General features: G+C 37.5%; 1 protein-coding gene across 5 annotated transcripts in view; it reads right to left on the bottom strand.

The window, feature by feature from the left end:
• LOC145674929 (ankyrin repeat and IBR domain-containing protein 1-like) overlaps positions 1-18,072 on the bottom strand; it is a 124,356-nt gene that overhangs the window by 31,508 nt on the left and 74,776 nt on the right. For all 5 annotated transcript variants that reach the window (XM_081745187.1, XM_081745201.1, XM_081745195.1 and 2 more), the window contains 3 exons: positions 10,173-10,392; positions 9,470-9,604; positions 7,674-7,842 (listed from right to left, as the gene is read on the bottom strand). In XM_081745187.1, coding sequence (XP_081601313.1) covers positions 7,674-7,842; positions 9,470-9,604; positions 10,173-10,392 — 524 coding nt within the window. The remainder of the gene's footprint in view (positions 1-7,673; positions 7,843-9,469; positions 9,605-10,172; positions 10,393-18,072) is intronic.

Here is an 18,072-nt window from a genome sequence, read left to right as displayed (position 1 = left end):
TGTAAAAACGCTAACAATGTTTACTAGGAAGTGCACATAAACACGGATCTTTCACAAAATACTCACGTAATACTTTCACGCTACAGTGCTTTCGGAGGAAGTTTTTGAAAATTAAGATAAGAAAGACTTCTCGGTTTCATTCATTTTTATATTAACGACAAGTGCTTCCATTTCCATTTTTCAGGTGTATTCTCTGTTATTTCTAGTTTTACAATTGTCATCCAATTTGCTCTTCTCAGCTATCTGTTGTCGTGCTTATTTAAGTCTCATATTGCGAGTATTGTTGGTAATTTATACTTGCATATTTCATATGAATGATCCATTTGTACATGTTCAATGCTTTCTGATACCCGTAACTCATCATGGTTCAACCAGTGGAAATTTAATTGAAAACCTTTTGATCATTGTATTTTCATGAAAGAATAACAGTCCAAGTTCTAGTAGTTTCCACAAATGTTTGTAGTCTTTATTGTTGACCAGAAACCTGCTAACACAGCCGATTTATTTATTTATTTATTTTTTTAAGCAACTTTATCGCCAATAATGTGAAAAGTATAGAGTTTACCTAGAAGAAAGCTTCCTGAATCATACATGGGATGGATGCTGGATCAAATGATAACCACGGCAGACCACATACGTTTTGTGTTTCAAAGGATTTTAACGTTGAATTTTTAAATGTACAAGTTAAATTGCTCACTCAGGATAGAAATTCCAGTGTTAGGAGGTATAGTGTTTTAATAAAAAGTATCAATTTTTACTATCCAGCTCCCCTCCCCTCCAAAAACAAAAGTCCAGAAGTAGAAGGATTTATAAATAATAGAATGGGAATTAAATCTTCAGTTTAACATCTCTGATTATATCACCAATACTAAAGAAAATAGATTATTAATGAAAATGAATGATTATGAAACAATTGGTGGTATACGAGGAAAAGTGAGAACTGCGAGAAAACCCAGCGACACGATGTGTTTACAAGCTCTGGAAAGGAACTACAGGATCCATCGTACTAGAAGTGAAAGCTCTCCATTGAAACACATGTTTTTTAAACGAAATGTACCGATACATTTCAATAGATATAAAATTTACTACTGGAAATGCATTTTAAGCACACCAAATACACATCGGTCCGATTCCAATGAGATTGATACATAAAATGTGTGTGTGGGGGGGGGGGGAGGCATGTTGGTAGCAGTTGGAACGTCGTCGGACAACCACGAGTATAGTGGTACATGTCTCTACAATGCAAGAGAAAGTCCATTAAAAAGCACCGTAGCCATATAGTAGGATTTCGAGAAACTGCAGAATTGACGTTTGCGTGGATCGAAACGTGTCAGTGATGTAACAGTGATGTTGGAGGAGATTGCAGTGAGGAAGCGAATGGAGGATCATGAGAGTAGTTCCTATCTTGGACGTAACGATGGCCGTATTCGTGTTATGTAAATGTGTAGGTGAACGAAATTATACAGCGTGTGACGACACTTGATATGCAAGACTTACACCTGACATTACGGTATGGGGGCAACAAGCTACACATCTTACTCATCTCAGGTCTTCATCTCTGGTTTAGTGCGTCGTATATACATGATGTCAATCTTGTTCTTCGACCTAATCTAGAGACTTTACAGTATTCCACATTCCAGCAAGATAACTCACGTTTCCATACCACCAGGGAAACCCAACGTGATTTATTCGGCATACGTCTTCTATCTTGTTTTGATACATATCCAAACCTGGTCCTATCGAGTATGTATGCAGATGGTGGGATGACGTTTCACTTTCACCATCGTCCACGTACACCAAGATCTGTATATCAAACAATCAGCATCTGTGCGTCTGTCTATTTGTCTGAACAATTAGCGCCATGTTACAATAATTGCTATTGTATCATCACCTTTTTGTTGTGTACCAACTTTGGATCAGATCCATGAATTCTTATTGTGTATTCTTAAATATGTTTCCACTAGTATATACCTAGTTATTTAATAAATAGAGATTTAGACTGCCGTTTGACCATGCTGGGTATCAGTGAGTGCTGCCATCAAAGTATCGTAGGTGAAGTAGGTCACTGAGCTTTTCATTATACGATGAGACGCGTGGTAGTGGGAACGTGTAACGATGTAGTGGGGCGACTACAAGAATCGTGTTGCAGCCATAGCGTTACACAAGGCGAACATGCCACCACCACGGATCTTTGCCACCCTGAAATTCCTGCAACTCAGTGAACGATTTGTCTACCGCACCATCCAGTGTTACAATGAAGCAGAAAGTGTCAATGACCGGTAGCATAGTGGCAGGCCGCGCACAGTGAGGACACCACGCATAGTTAAAGCCGTAGCTGCAAGGATTGGGGACAATCTCGTTAGGGCTCAATCAGTAATATCTCGAGAGATGTCAATTTCGAGACCAACCATGTCACGAGTTCTCAATCAGGACATGAGACTTAGGAGTGACCTTCAATGTACTGGCCACTCCCTGACTGATACATTACGCTGGAGAGAGTGATAAGTTAAACGTCTCATCAATATTTACGCAGGAATGGTCCCAGGACAATTCTCTTTTCCAACGAGAAACTGTCCACAGTTGAGCAGTCCCTTAAACGCTGAAAATGGCCGTGTGCACGCATCTTCATCAGTAGAAGCTCCTGGACATGTTTCCAGAGTGAAAAGTTGCATCACTCAGTATCAGTCATGGTGTGGTAGAGTGTGAACTTCAACGGCACAACACGGCACCATTTTTGTGAACGAGGGGTGAAGACATTGGCTACAGTGTACCAAATCACAACTGGAACCTACTAATATGTTTCCCAACCAACAGTAGCCCATCCAACAAGATTCTGCTCCTGCGCACAAGAAACTATCAACACAGGAGTGTCTACGGGTCAACGTCCCAAACTTCATCTTCACATCAGATTGTTCCTTTAACAGCCCGGATTAGAACGCGTTTGACTACAAACTGTGGTCAGTGCTTCAGTCAATGGTTTGCAAGACGAGTTCCTAAAGCGAGTCCTGTTCAAGGCAACCCGCCACCTTTTATTAACATTGTAATTCCATTGACGAATGGCTTGCCCGCTCCGAGCATATATATCCAGGCTCAAGTTGGACATTTTGAAAACTGATTGGTGCTTTTCATGCTCCAGGTTTCCATGTATAATCTTGCAAAGGAATATCAATATATCGTTAACACTGTGTCTGTGTTTCATTTCCTAACCTCTGACAGTATTTATGAAATAACAAGGCAGACTTACTTGGATAATTCTAAAAAGAAAATTCATAATTTCAGTCAATCCTATCCTCATCACAAATCTCAAATGGTAAAGACTGGAGAAAAGTAATTATGGGAAAGGAAGAGTGCCCAGGGGCGTATTTCTCAGAAACTACTACCTTTATAATGCAAGCGTCAGTCGTAAATCTTGCAATATTTCCATAACCCGAACAGCAGGTACGTGTGTATGCCGTGGTTGGCCCATCAAACTGGCCAAGAGGTAGTGTAGAAAGAGAACTATTTAATATGGAGGCCGCCACTCCGTCAATATCTTCAGACAGTTTTCAGTGGCAGTGGCGATCAGCGCTCAGCGTCCGATACGTTACCTGTTACTGTATGAGTTCGAACGCTGAGGCAGCAACCCAAAGCATTTGTTACGAAGAATAGGATGGTGTAGTAAAACTAATACAACACAGCAACTCGCTGATTCCAGAAACTTCGTGCAAGATGTAAAAATATCAAAGATCAGTCAAGCTTCAGCCACCTCAGGGTAACACAGATTCTTAGGTAATACGACACGTCATTGAGGAAAATCTATCCACCAGCACAAGACGATTGTTAAAGCAAGAGAAGTCGGCATGTTCCAGTCCATTGTAGTGCGCCACTTTCATGAATTCAGGAAAACTATCAGGAGCTGCTGCATTATACCATATGAATTGACCCCAGCTCAGATAGATATGTGCCGAGAACTGCTGCAAAATCCGTGTGATATGCATTTGCTGAAACGGATTGTCACATGTGACGAAAAGTGAGTGTGTTCTCCGAAATCTACATGTGCAAAAACAATGATGAGCACGAATTAAGTTTCATAACCGGTTGTGAAATAGGTCTGTTTTGAGGCGAAACAATTTTACAGTAATTAGAATTCTGGCTGTGTACGCCAAACTTGAAAAGCGCTATTTACGCTAGTTCGATTCTATGGCTGGTACCACCAGCTTGAGACGAAACATCCTAGGCTACGGGAAGCCAGCTTGGAAAGAAAAAAAAAAAAACTATTTATCTTAAGACGTATCCGTAGCCGACGTTAAGGGAAAGGGAAAGGAAAGAAATAAAAATTTGGGTCGCCGATATTATTCCTTTCTTACGCTGTAATTATAGACCAGTAAACACAACGCTACTTAACTCCAGATTCTTGTACACTAATGGCATCGTCGATGTTGCGGAAGAAGAGATAGAGAGAAAAAAAAAATCATTCAGGACAACACCATATATCTTGCAACTCTGTTTATTTAACTTTCCTTGTAATAACGTATAATACTAGACTCTCATTAACATTTATGATCATGGATAGCTAGATTCAAATAAAAAAATTATATGTATTCCGTTTAAAATTTTTAAACCTTTAATGCCAACACAACTCAAAGATGAGTAACAGTAGAAGTTAAACAGTACTGTAATAACAGTGAAAGAGTTGTTTACAATTTAACTAAACATTAGCACAAAATCCTCGGTAGGCTACTTCACCAAAAAAAAAAAAAAAAAAAAGAAAAAGGAAATTTACCAATTACATTACTGCTCGTAAACATCTCATTGCAGAGAGAGAGTAGACCTACGGCTGTGTCGATTGACCTTCCCCCTTTAAGTACATAACATCTCCACTTTGTCCGCATCCAACTGTTAAGAGGACATTTCCCTCAACATAATTTAAAATTAACAGCGGCGGTAATAACAATACACACTGTAGAACATTACGGGGAATACAAGACCAGCCAGTGAAATTAGACTCAACTCCTGACACTTTCGCATTGAAGTACGAGCGGTATCGTACACCCACCGTCTTAGCGCGCCTCACTGAACTAGTGAGCAACATTATAGCTAAAACATGACATGAAGACAACTCGAGGATTTAACACAAATTTTGTAGTGTGGCGACTTAATACTTGGGTTGTAAACTATATATATATATATATATATATATATATATATATATATATATATATATATATGGATATTAATAGACAATACGGAATACCCGCTACTAGACGAACATGAGCTAGATGGTAGCGAGTAATACGTTATACATCTAAACAACTCTAGGAAATGATTTATTCAAAGCAAGAAAGAAACGGTGTTGATATCAGACTACCCCGCCGGCGTATGATTCGACTTACTGGATAGAGACTCACTTTCGTTTACTCGGACATGTTACTGACGAGACTCATTTTAGACAATATTATAGACATCGTGAACTGACGCAGATAATATAAATGCACTGAAAACCCAAAAATTATTGAATGTATATTATTGCTTGTTTATAAACGATCTGTATCAATAGAAGGAACACACGAAAATATTAATATGACGTTAGATATTGTGATCGGAAACGATTTGGACGGATTATAAACGGTGGACAAATTTCTTTCACAACTTCCTGGACGATATCAGTTTCTTCACGAGACGGAATAAAGAATAGTAGACATAATTACCTGGGGAACAGTTACCAAAGCTCATCAAACCTTACTCTCTCTTCACGAGTAGGAACACTGCAGAAACATTGTGAGACAATGTCCCAGCGTGACACCCGGTCCTGACGACTTCTCCAACATCTCACCATACAGCAATCATAACCATAACTTCGGCACAGATTGACCAAAGGGTGACATCTCCTTAGTTTATGCTAAGTAAGCACATTCCACCACTACTTTCACCAGGTAGACAGAAGTTTGCTGCAAGGCTACTACAACACTTGTGTTCGCAACAGTAACCGCAGTCCAGGAGCATTAATCCCACAGAAGCAGGTGTGACCAAAAACCAGTAACACGGGACGGAGTCCCTTATTAAGAAATCTGACGACACAAAGTCACTACGTTGAAAGACGAGGCTACACCCAATTGAATGTAGTGCTAAAGACAAACTTGAAAGGATCACTGGACTTCAACTCTCATCACAACAGTGATTAACGAGTATTGCGCCAATCCCAGCAATACGTCAGACACACACACGCTGAGCAAGTTTTAGATGAATCCCTTTTAATTCACCGCATATTCATTCCTCCAACATACTGTTTGACCACAGCGATGCTTAAGAGGGCATTGATAATAAAAAGGACAATCGTTTACTGCATAATTCGTAGGAAATTTTATGTCCAAAGACATGGACAAATTATGCTTCTCACTACACCTCCGCCATGTTTGCTATTACAAAGAAGCTAAGTCAAAGGGGGGGCACGCTCCACGGCCTGCTCGCTCCTGATTGGTCGCTCCATACAGCGCATCAGAGCGTAGAATGGAAACGACAACTTTAATAATAATGTATATATGACTGAGTGGAAATAAAAATTATCTATGTAAACATTTATATACTTACGTTTATAATTAATCTCTCTGTTTAAACGAAACACGAAATTTAAAATTATTTCGAACAGTCAGAGCTATTCTCAAAGGCCGCTCAACGCAAAACAAAGACATATAAAGAAAAGTAGCATGCTATAGCTACACACACTGGTCCAATTGTCGACCATCTTGAATCCTTCACGAGAGTCGAGAATTGAGAAAATATAGAAAGAAATAACATTAACTAAGAGCTGATTAAACATTTCCACAAATAATCTCTTTGAGAAAATGTAACGCTCAAAGAGGAACGTTACAGTTTCGAGTATAAAGTCATGATGTATGTGTCGTTGGAACTTAAGAGATTAATGAAATTAAATCTTTCAGTTTAACGTCCCACGAATATGTTAAAACAAATGAACGATGATGGCAGAATCGGCGGAATGAAAATGTGGGAGGAAACGGGAATACCCGGGAAAACCCATGGATTGTCCACAACGAACTTACTTGATTTGAGATCCAACCAGGGACTCCACGGACCAGAAATAAGTGCTCTACCACTAAGTCACCTTGCCCAACGTAATTCACTTTTGAGTTAGTTTGTAACGGTCGTATCATCAATGTAGGCCTTTATTCCGAACAGTTGGAGTGGATGTATGCTGTTATACACCAAAAATATACTACATTGGTGAGCCGAAAGCGCGCCCCGCTGTAACAGGATTACGCAAAACCACACACGGCTCGAAAAATGCAACACAAATGCAGGAGCTTGGTGACATTAAACCGATGTCATAAACGAATCCTGACCTTATCCCTTCTCACCCTTGTGCTAATGTGAAACTTTTCAAAATCAAACATTTTACACTTGCTTATACCATAAAATCATGACAAATTAGAGGTTTTATCATTAATATTTAGAAATGAATTTTACTATTATTCTAGTATTTCTGCTTCACGATGTTTTCCCATTTGTAAAAAACATATTAGAAGACTAATAACTTTGAGAAATAGCCCCAAATGGTTTATTTATATTACGAACGGTATGATCAAACAAGATATACTTTTAATTTCATATATAAATATATGACAAATACTACGAAAAACAAATCTGAAATTAAATGGGACAGCTTTAAATGAACATACCTTCTCCTTGCTGACCTTGGACCAAAGATGATGCAAGAACTTCCATCTTATGTCTCACAGCATTAAGAAGAGGTTCTTCAAGCTTTTGACTATTTTCATGATTTTTGAAGCGTGTGTAGTAATGAAGGAAGCGATTTAATTCTTGCATTTGCTGGTTTCTTAGAGTTGCCTGAAAATAGGGTAAAACAATTTGTTTAGTACACGACAAATCAAATGGCTAAATCCATCCATCGGAAGCAAATGATAAGTACTCACTTCTAATGTCACAGACAAGTTCGAAAAAAAAAAAAAAAAAAAAAAAAAAAAAAAAAGAAACTACCGTTTATTGAGCAGTTGTTTTGCCACTGAGCTACCAGCAAAATTATTTTTTTTTCTGCATGTTTTAATTATTCCTTATACTTAAGCTAACAAGAATTTCTTTTAGTGTAATTTATTAGTGAATGTTTCATTTTGTTTTCATGCATTATCAATGTGCATGAAACCATGTTGATAAAATAAATCTATTTGGTATTATGTTTTATCTACAAATGCCTTGAATCGTACTTCGAACTTTTTTAGGATTCAAGATATATTTGTATTTACGTTTTTTTGCTTTTTTTTATCTAGCAAGCTAGACTAATACCTTCATTAGCTAGGTATTATTATTATCGCTAAAATATCAAAATTACACAACTATAAAAATCTTTCTGCACTTATCATTTAATTTTCCATTAAAAACAGACGTTCCGAATCCAAAATAAGAAAACAAAACGTTTATGCATCTTCAGCAAATAGGAAGGACAGCAACTATAGGTAGAATGTACATCGATTGTAAATAGATCAGGTTAATTTAAAACCAATATTCACACTGAGAGATCGTCAAAAGAAACTGCTGTTATTCTGGAGCCGGCCTTGCTATCTGGCATTAAAGCTGCTAGATTTTAATCAACAACATGTTTCATACATACAGAAACGGAATCTATAATTACGTCTCAGTTACGTGAAATTGACAAAGTCCAAATTTATTGCGTAATTTTTCCCCCCCATAAGAAACGGCTCGTCACCATATTTTTATATTGTTATTTATTTTAAATAAAACTGTAGCTTTTAATATCATGAGAGCTGTTATACTTTTGTATGTTGCGCTACATCAGAAATAAAACATTCTGTTCTTCTTGTTTTACTGCTAACACAAATAATAATAATAATAATAAAACATAATGACGAACTATATCAATACCCATATACTATTTGCATGTAACTTCTACATATTTATACTAATGATAGCTGCAGATTATAAGAAATTTTCTGCAATACTATTGCCATACAATGAAATGGCATGAAATAATAATAATAAAGTTCAAAGATGAGACGGTATGAGCTGAACAAAATTACATGCATAACGGTAAATTCTTAAGCGTAGTTCAAGAAAATCGACAAAAATAAATTTTTATGACGGTAAAAAATATGTAATTCATGGGCAACAATAATAGGCTCATAACACGCCATTTATTTTGGTAAAACTGATAGTGACATATTGTATCAAGGCTTTCATTATAACATTGGCGAGAGGACAGTACACAATATAGTTTATGAGATATATTAACCTTTAATTTTTGAATATTTGTCAATGCTCTGAGTGTTGTATGTATTTCTTGTAAAATAGACTTCTTATAGATTACCTCAATAGCTTTCTAAGTTTTTATGTGAATTTGAAAAGCTAACGAAGTAAGTTTTACAAGTTCGATTTTACTGCTCTCCATTGCTTTAGCAATTATGATACTAATATCATGCACTTATTATTCAATGAACCATACCTCACTTATTAGAAGACCTTGTTTCTCATCTGCTTTATGTACAGCTTCGAACCTATTGCATCTAAAATAGCCACCGGTCGCAGAACTATGTTTCTTCCAGCTCTCGAGACACACCCAACAAAAATCAAACTTGCACTAAAAAGAAAAGTACATTTGCTGTATATGTGGCCTATTGGCGTATATACATGAATATTCCAAAATAGTGCCAAACTTATCAATTACTATATTTTCTTCCTACTTCTTACCCATCATATATAATGAAGCATTAGGGAAAAGACTTATAGAAGTATCTTGTTTGATGTTGCGCAATAATGTTTTCACTATTTGCTGGTAAGTAGTGTTCTAGAAGCAAAATGAAGAAACATTTATAACGAATTAGAGCATCGTATTTCACTTCATCACTTTACTAAGATTTATCTCATTTTATTCTGCTAAACATATTTAAAAACATACTAAACTTTCAAATAGACGAGCTTTAGCAATGTGATATGGTATGTTTAGCTTCCTGTATATATGACACACAGTATTCTAAATATCATGTATACGTTGAAGTATTCTAATTCATATTTAACATCGTTGTCAAGCAATACTAAGGCAATTCAAGATTATGAAATGATCACCTTAAAACAATCACAAAGAAAAAAATACTCTATCAAATTATTTAATTCTGATATAACGGTCTAAATATGATTATATTATTTACCTTGGAACACTTCATATGGTTACATCCTTCATTTTTTTGAATAGGAGACTTGCAATTCGGGCAAGGTTTAGAATTGGTAACGAGCCAAAGACAATTAGCTGCATCTTCGGTTTCGATGCATGAAGAACGAAGTTCTTCAGGTTTCACCTCTGATATTTTTTGCTGCCATTCGAGCCACTGATCACACCCACATGGTGCATGAGCTTCACCTAAGCACTCCCTACAATGGGAAAAATATACATTTCTTATACCAATTTATAAAAAAATCAACACAGATCAAACATTTCACTACTAAATACATTTACATTTTATCTATTGCATTTTCGACACAAACAGAACTTTTTCTTGTATCAATTTTAATTTAGATCAGAAAAAGTGTAGTCGAATTGTTGGCTGCTGTAAGATTTTGTTGCTAAAACTACTCATGCTCTACATTGTTGAAGCGAGCGATTTTCCTTCTAATTCTAACCCTGTAGAAGTAAGTCTCTAATATCCAACAAAACACACAGCGTTCTATAACAATCTGAGTGTTTTAATAAATATTAAGGAAAATATGTTAAATACAGGATTTAGGATTTAGATTTCTGGGTTTTCGGCATCTAAGGCCATTTAGCCCGTCATGTATGAGGGATGACGTCCCTCAACGAGCATACCATCCGGGAAAAGGAAAGGACGCGGCCTGGGATCTATAAGTCAGGTACCATTCCGACATTTGCCTGGTGTGAATGAAGAAAATCTAGGAAAACCTCATTCAAGATGGCTGGCCTTGAATAGCTTTTTACACTTTTTCGACCGAGTGCACCCACCGGAAATAATGTTATATAAAATTGGGAGAACGTGCTCCATTATTATTGGTCCATTTCAACTGCAAATAACTGAGGTAATTAGAAACACTTAGAAAAGAAATAAACCATATTTGACTAAATTTTATCATTTACAAAAATTATTATGGAATTTTTATTTAAATCTTCGTGGGGAGGGGAGGGGGTAAATGAGTCCTAATATTTGGTTTTCAACTGCAAGAGTAGGAATTATATGAACACCTCAAAATACACACACATGATATTGAGTAAAAATCGAATAATATTTACGAAAGGTAACATAGAGCATATTATTTTATCTTGGGACGGAGAAGGATACTCTCGTTCTCGACTGATTTTAAATCCAAGTAGTGGACATGACTGTGAAGCCTCAAAAAGTATACGCTATATTCCATGAAAATCTAATATTTTTAATTAATTAATTAATTTATTTATATATATATATATATATATATATATATATATATATATATATATATATATATATATATATATATATATATATATTTTGTCAAAAACCGAATGAGTTTTATTTATGGTGGAACTCTAAAAAGAATGGGGGAAGGGGCTAATAACAGCTCTACGTAGAGTAAATGATTGTGAAGCCTTAAAGAAAATATATATGTTACACCACAATTGAACAGTTGTAATGGAAATGATTGTGGAACATATCTTTTTACTTGGAAGTGGGGGAAGAAGTAATCCATCCCACATGAGGAAAGTGAATTCACGCTCATTTTTGACCGATTTTTATTCCAAGCACTGGGGATTACGGCAAAACAGGAGTGAAAGAAAATGCGTATTATATGTATTAAAACTGAATGAATTTAGGAAAACCTATCATGGATCTCTTAAAAGAAATCTGGAGTGGGGGAGGCTACGAAGGTATATCTACTACTTTAATTCTTTACAGATTTTAACTTACCAGAAGGGGTGAGTGGGAAGTTCCCTAACGAAAATGATCATCGGACATATTTTTGAAAACCAGTTTTATACTCGACTGATTTTAATCCTAAGACGTGAGCATCTTCCAAGTACCATAAGAAAATATAGATTTTTTTTTTTTTTTTCGTGGACTAGGTTGGAAACTCGTCTCGCACATACATGTGTAAACTTATGTTGTTCGGACTCTACGTTAAAACTGTAGATCCACGTCTCATATAGCCTCCTCACTACTAAACGGGACGCTAAACACAAATTAAATGTGTAAACTTTCTACATGGGTTGGATTTTACTCCCTTATTCTGAAGGGACTGCAACCTCAAACAATAGGGTTATTTCTGCAAGTGAGAGGAAGGCAATACCAAATTTTATCAAAATCAGATAAGTTAATGAGCGTTATCGTGGAACAGATGAAGGGACACACACAAATGCCAGTCAAGTTGAATAGTAGAAGGTTCATTAACGCTCGCTTCAATTATTCGAATAATTTTTCTGCTGTTATTGGAATAATAAATTATTCGAATTTTAACAGCACTCGTGGAGAATTTGGTTTGCGGAGGAGAAACTTTCTAATGATGACCCAGCATCACACCCGAATCAAGAGCTACTTGAAGTCCAATAGAACAAGTTCTGAGCTCGAAAAAGCCATATAAATATAGCAATGATAATGTATAAAGTGAGGCATAAGTCGGTTAACACTCCTGTAGCACACGAACGGCTTGATGTTCACACTTGGTTTATGATATATGTTGTTCGGGTGGGTAATGGACCATGTTGCACGACATGGTTTCCCTGGCGGCCATCTTGTATCCAACTTTGGATTTTTAAATGTGAAAGGGGGGCATATGGGGTACCACTCGACACGAGCTCAATCTCAGGGAAACAGTGGTGCAGTCCATTTTCACCTACCTTTATTGATTAAGAAGTTATTGCGTCACAAAGGATAAAAACTTAGCATTACAGCACGTTTTTCTCTGTTATTCCAGGTGATGTAAGATGTCGCTAACAATCCCAGAACGAATCGAGATCGTGAAGAATAGTGGACGATCTGCCAGAGTGATTGCGGCTGAGTTTAATGCATTCCACCCAGAGAGGGATAACATCTCACACGTTGCAGTGTTTAAGATGTTGAAGTAGTTTTATGAAGCGGGCTTGGTGCACGATAAGCATCGATTTGGACGCCCACCGTTATTGCCGACCACAACGCAACAGAAGTGTTGGCTGCTGTTGTGAAAAGCCCAAACCGAAGTTCTCGTCGTGTGGTATCCATAACAGGAATCAGTCAGCGATCAGTGCTACGGGCATTGCAGGTGAACAAGTGGCACCCATACAAACAAACTCCAGCAGTGGTTAAAAGAGCATGATCCAGACAGGCGAGTGTAGTTTGTTGAATGGGCCATAGAAAGATGTGAGGAGGATCCCATGTTCCCACAACGTGTTCTTTCCAATGAGGCATTATTTTTCGTCCGCGGATAAGTCAATGAACAAAATCAAATATACTGAAGTGACACATGCCCAGATTGGCGTCAACAATAGAGGTGGTGGGGGAAAAGGTGATGGTGTAGTGTGGGATCTGGGGGACGCGAATTATTGGACCGTACTTCATCCACGGCACCTTGACTGGTGAGAAATATCGTGATCTGCTCGAGGATGATGTGTTCCCTGCTCTCTTGAATGAGGAAGTGATTTCCCATCCTTTTTCCAGCAAGACGGGGCTCCACCTCACTTTGCCTTATTTTCACGCCAATGGCTCGAAAGATAATTTCCGAGACATTGGATAGGGCGGCGGTGACCGATACAGTGGCCACCACGATCCCCAGATCTTACACTGCTAGACTTCTTCCTCTGGGGCCATCTGAAGAACCTGGTTTATCAAGAACCCATCCGTGATATCCACCATCTGATGCAGCGAACTCTGCAATGTTGTGAACCGTCGACCCGGGCATGCTGTTGCGAGTCCATGCGGATTGCCAGAGGCGCCTTGTAGTATCTTGCTCAAGAAGGACAGCACATAGAGCACATCCAAATTTTCACCCTTTGTGACTCCGTAATTTCTTAACCAATAACGGTAGGTAAAAATGGACTGCACCACTGTTTCCCTGAGATCGAGCTCGTGTTAAATGATAACCCACGTCCCCCTTCATATTTAAAAATCCAAACTTGGATCCAAGATGGTCGCCATGGCAACCACTGTTTCCCTGAGATCGAGCTCGTGTCAAATGATAACCCACGTCCCCCTTCACATTTAAAAATCCAAACTTGGATCCAAGATGGTCGCCATGGCAACCACTGTTTCCCTGAGATCGAGCTCGTGTCAAATGATAACCCACGTCCCCCTTCACATTTAAAAATCCAAACTTGGATCCAAGATGGTCGCCATGGCAACCACTGTTTCCCTGAGATCGAGCTCGTGTCAAATGATAACCCACGTCCCCCTTCACATTTAAAAATCCAAACTTGGATCCAAGATGGTCGCCATGGCAACCACTGTTTCCCTGAGATCGAGCTCGTGTCAAATGATAACCCACGTCCCCCTTCACATTTAAAAATCCAAACTTGGATCCAAGATGGTCGCTATGGCAACCATATCGTGTAATATAGTCCATTACCCACCAGAACAACATATACCATGAACCCAGTGTGACGTCAAGCCGTTCGTGTGCTACAGGGGTGTTACTCGACTTATCCCTCACCCTGTATAATTATCAGGCCCATAAGAATTTTTGCACTGAAATGCTACAGAGTTTTAGTTCAGAAATTTGGCAAGAACTACTTCACCTGGTAGCTGTCTTGCAGATCTCACTAGTCAAATTTTTCGTGACAAAACAAGATATATTAAACTCAATGTTTGTTTTTCTCTGGAAAAATCATCATGAAGTTTTATCAATATATTTTTCCATTTATCTTTTCAAACAGAAAATGGCGTATAAAATATTTTAAGGTTCACGTACTTCCCTTGTCCTTTTTTCTAAATAAATCTTCTTAAACAGAACAGAGAAGTATAATCAGTTTTGTAACTAAAACCTAGCCTGTAATGTCCCATACACTATTAAGAAATTACCACTCTTTGATGCAACACTGTCTAATAATGTAAAGTTATTGCTCTTAATGAGTAAGGCATAAAGGCAATGAATTAATACTGGACGTTGCACTCTATTTGAGTACTTTGGTCAATACTGATTTAGATCAAGCTTACATTAGTCACAATGAAGCTAACCTTCTGTAATGATGCCGTAATACTACAGCTGCGAAATGAATTAGTCTACAAATGAAGAGTGTTCGTGAAATTTGATATGAATAATTAGGGTTATGGTACTATATATCGAACACTTAAGCGCATTAGTATGAATATTTAATCAATATTTTTTATCAGTGAGGAACAGGCACCTATATGAGCGATAAAACTTTAATGGTGTTATTTATTGGTTGAAACCAGCCTATTATGACAATTATAATTAAGAATTTTGAAATTTGAGGTACATTTTAATAGGAAAGTTTTATTAATTCTTGTACCGAACGGGTTGTGCTATATATCGAACAATAAGATTTTAATTATCGAACGGGATGTTTTATATATTGAACAGCGAGGCTTAAATATCGAACACAATATTTTATTTTTAAACAAGTTCATTTTAAGGGTTATATGGATATAGTAACATTGTAGACACACTGCAATAATTCAAAAATATAAACTAAGATAGCAAATGCAAAGAGAAATACATATTAAAATGTTCTTTTGCTACAAAATATTTGTTTCATATCGCCACTCTTCAGCACAGAAAGGAGCACCTTACGTTAATCTTTTTTATCGTGTTTCCTTTTCTTCGATTCTTCCGGTATTCCTCGGAAGATATTGCATGCGTTTTCTTCAACCTAAATTGATGGTTTCTCCAGAGCTTCAGGAATTTTGAGAAACTCCTTGAAAGAATCATCACTACTACTTGAGGAAGGCGAACATGCTAATTCCGAAGCGATCTCATCTTGATGCAGTAATTTTGGCATGCGAATTTTTATTCCACTTTTTGAAATGACGGTACCTGGAAGATCCTTCTTGGATGAAGGTGCGTACACCTTTAAGCCTTCATTATTCCATGTGAATTCACGATTATCACTTTCTTGCTCTTCGTTTTCTTCTTCTGAGCTTGAACCACTTGTTTAGTTTTGATCAGCCAATAGTTTTCATGTCTCGCACTGTATCGGGTTTTAACACTTTTCTAATAAGCATCCAAATTTGGATCACCATCACTCTGTTCCTCTTCATCACATTTTAGTTTGTCACGAAACATATTAAGAACACGAGAAGGCAGGAATTCTTCCAGATCATCAAACACGAACTTCATTTTCTGATGAAGAGTAGGGAACAGTTGTAGAAGAAGATGAAGGGGTATTCTGGTCACTCTTTTGCTGTGGTTTTCAAAATATTGAAAACACACTTTCTATAGTCCACAGCAGCAGGACTCAATGGATAAAGAACACACTTACGAAATGCGCTTTTCACAATTTCTGATTTTACATCATCTCAAACTTCCTTCAACAGAAGTGTAAAATTTACCTTTCATTACGGATGCTCCGAGAGTTTTGATTTTCTCGTCCTAAAGAACATTCTTCAATGTTCGTTTCAAGCGTAAAAATACGCCTACGTCTGCTCGTTGCAGAAGATGAGTTGCGTTGGGTAAAACACAATACAACAGTATTTTATGATCGTGACAATATTCATTGACCTGGAGTGATAGATAACTCCTGTGCCCATCAAGAAAGAGAATAACAGAAAGTGTGATTTTCTCTGTCTCTAGCCACGACCTAAACCGTTGGAGGTAAATAAAAATGTTATAGTCTTCATTCCGGCAGTTTGTTTTCTCGTTGATCCATGGCTCAGGTACACTATTCTTCATAATGTGCTGAAGTCGTATGTTGCTGTAGACGATTATGGTTGGGGTGCAACGCCCGTCAGCACAGAAATTGCCGAGTACTCTGTTATGCAATTTTTTCTTTAGATGTTACTGTAATTTCAAGCTGTTCTCTCACACTAAGGTACTTTCCAGAAACCTTGTGGAAGAGAAAGTTTGTTTCAGCTGCGTTGAGGATCCTTCTTGGGTCTTTCATAATTGCACTTAATCCCTCAGAATCAAGATAGCTAGAAAGATCAGCAAACCAGCCGCGTATTCTCTCCTCCTAAACCGCAGCCCTGCCCTTGCTAATAGTTTCAGCCTTCTTCTGAGCCATGCAAGGTATCGTCCCATAAAACACCTGAACCAAGTTTTCCCTGGTCGTCCATGCTTGAACGGTGTGCTCCTTCCTAAAAACTAAAATTTGCTGAACAATGTCCAGTAAATTACTTTTCTTCAACGGAAATCTTCTCTTTACCATGTTCATGATCCATTCAGAAATTCCGTCTTCTTCTTGTGGGCTCAGGAGTGGCTTCGGACCAAGAGCAATCTCAATCTTGTGAAGCCCAGATAACTTATCATTGAAAGTTGTCGAGGAAACTGGAAGGATTTCAATGCCTTCCTTTGGGACATCATACCGCACCTCACCTGCTGAACAGCTTCAGTCAAGGCAAATAGCTAATACTGGCATCGTTTCAATTTATTTTTACAGGCTTGGTTCTGTTTTGGGGACTCCATCCTTGTTGGGGTTACTAATTTTGCCCATTGTCAAGTTCTGAGCTGTAGTTAAGGAAACTCGACAAGAAATGTTAAAAAAAATCTTTTTTATGGTTAACTTCTACAGTGTTTACTAACCTATACATTGAGGACGAGGACAGCCCGAGGACAAAAGTCTGAAATAATGCGATCAGCACGAAGTTAAGACCTCGATTAGATAGGCTCTCTATCACGAAACTACTAAAAAGGTAAATATTTTTTATAACGGCTTGAACCCATGAACTATTAGATACAAGGTGAAACTTTAAAATTCAGTGCAAAATGCTGTATTCAGTGCAAACGATATCAACAACTTAGTTAAATTAATATTTAAATCATGAATAGTCCTTCCAATTACAATAATATTCGATACAAAAGAACACTTTTCCTTCAAGGAACCTCTTTTATCGAACGGCATTTCGATATTATAAAATGGGTCTCAAATATCGAACTTTATTTTCTTTTCGGTTCAAATAAGATGATAGCTGAAAAATA

The sequence above is a fragment of the Thermobia domestica genome, chromosome 2, assembly GCF_964235325.1.
Source record: "Thermobia domestica chromosome 2, izTheDome1.hap1.1, whole genome shotgun sequence".
Classification (NCBI taxonomy): domain Eukaryota; kingdom Metazoa; phylum Arthropoda; class Insecta; order Zygentoma; family Lepismatidae; genus Thermobia; species Thermobia domestica.
This window is presented reverse-complemented; position numbering and strand designations above follow the sequence as displayed.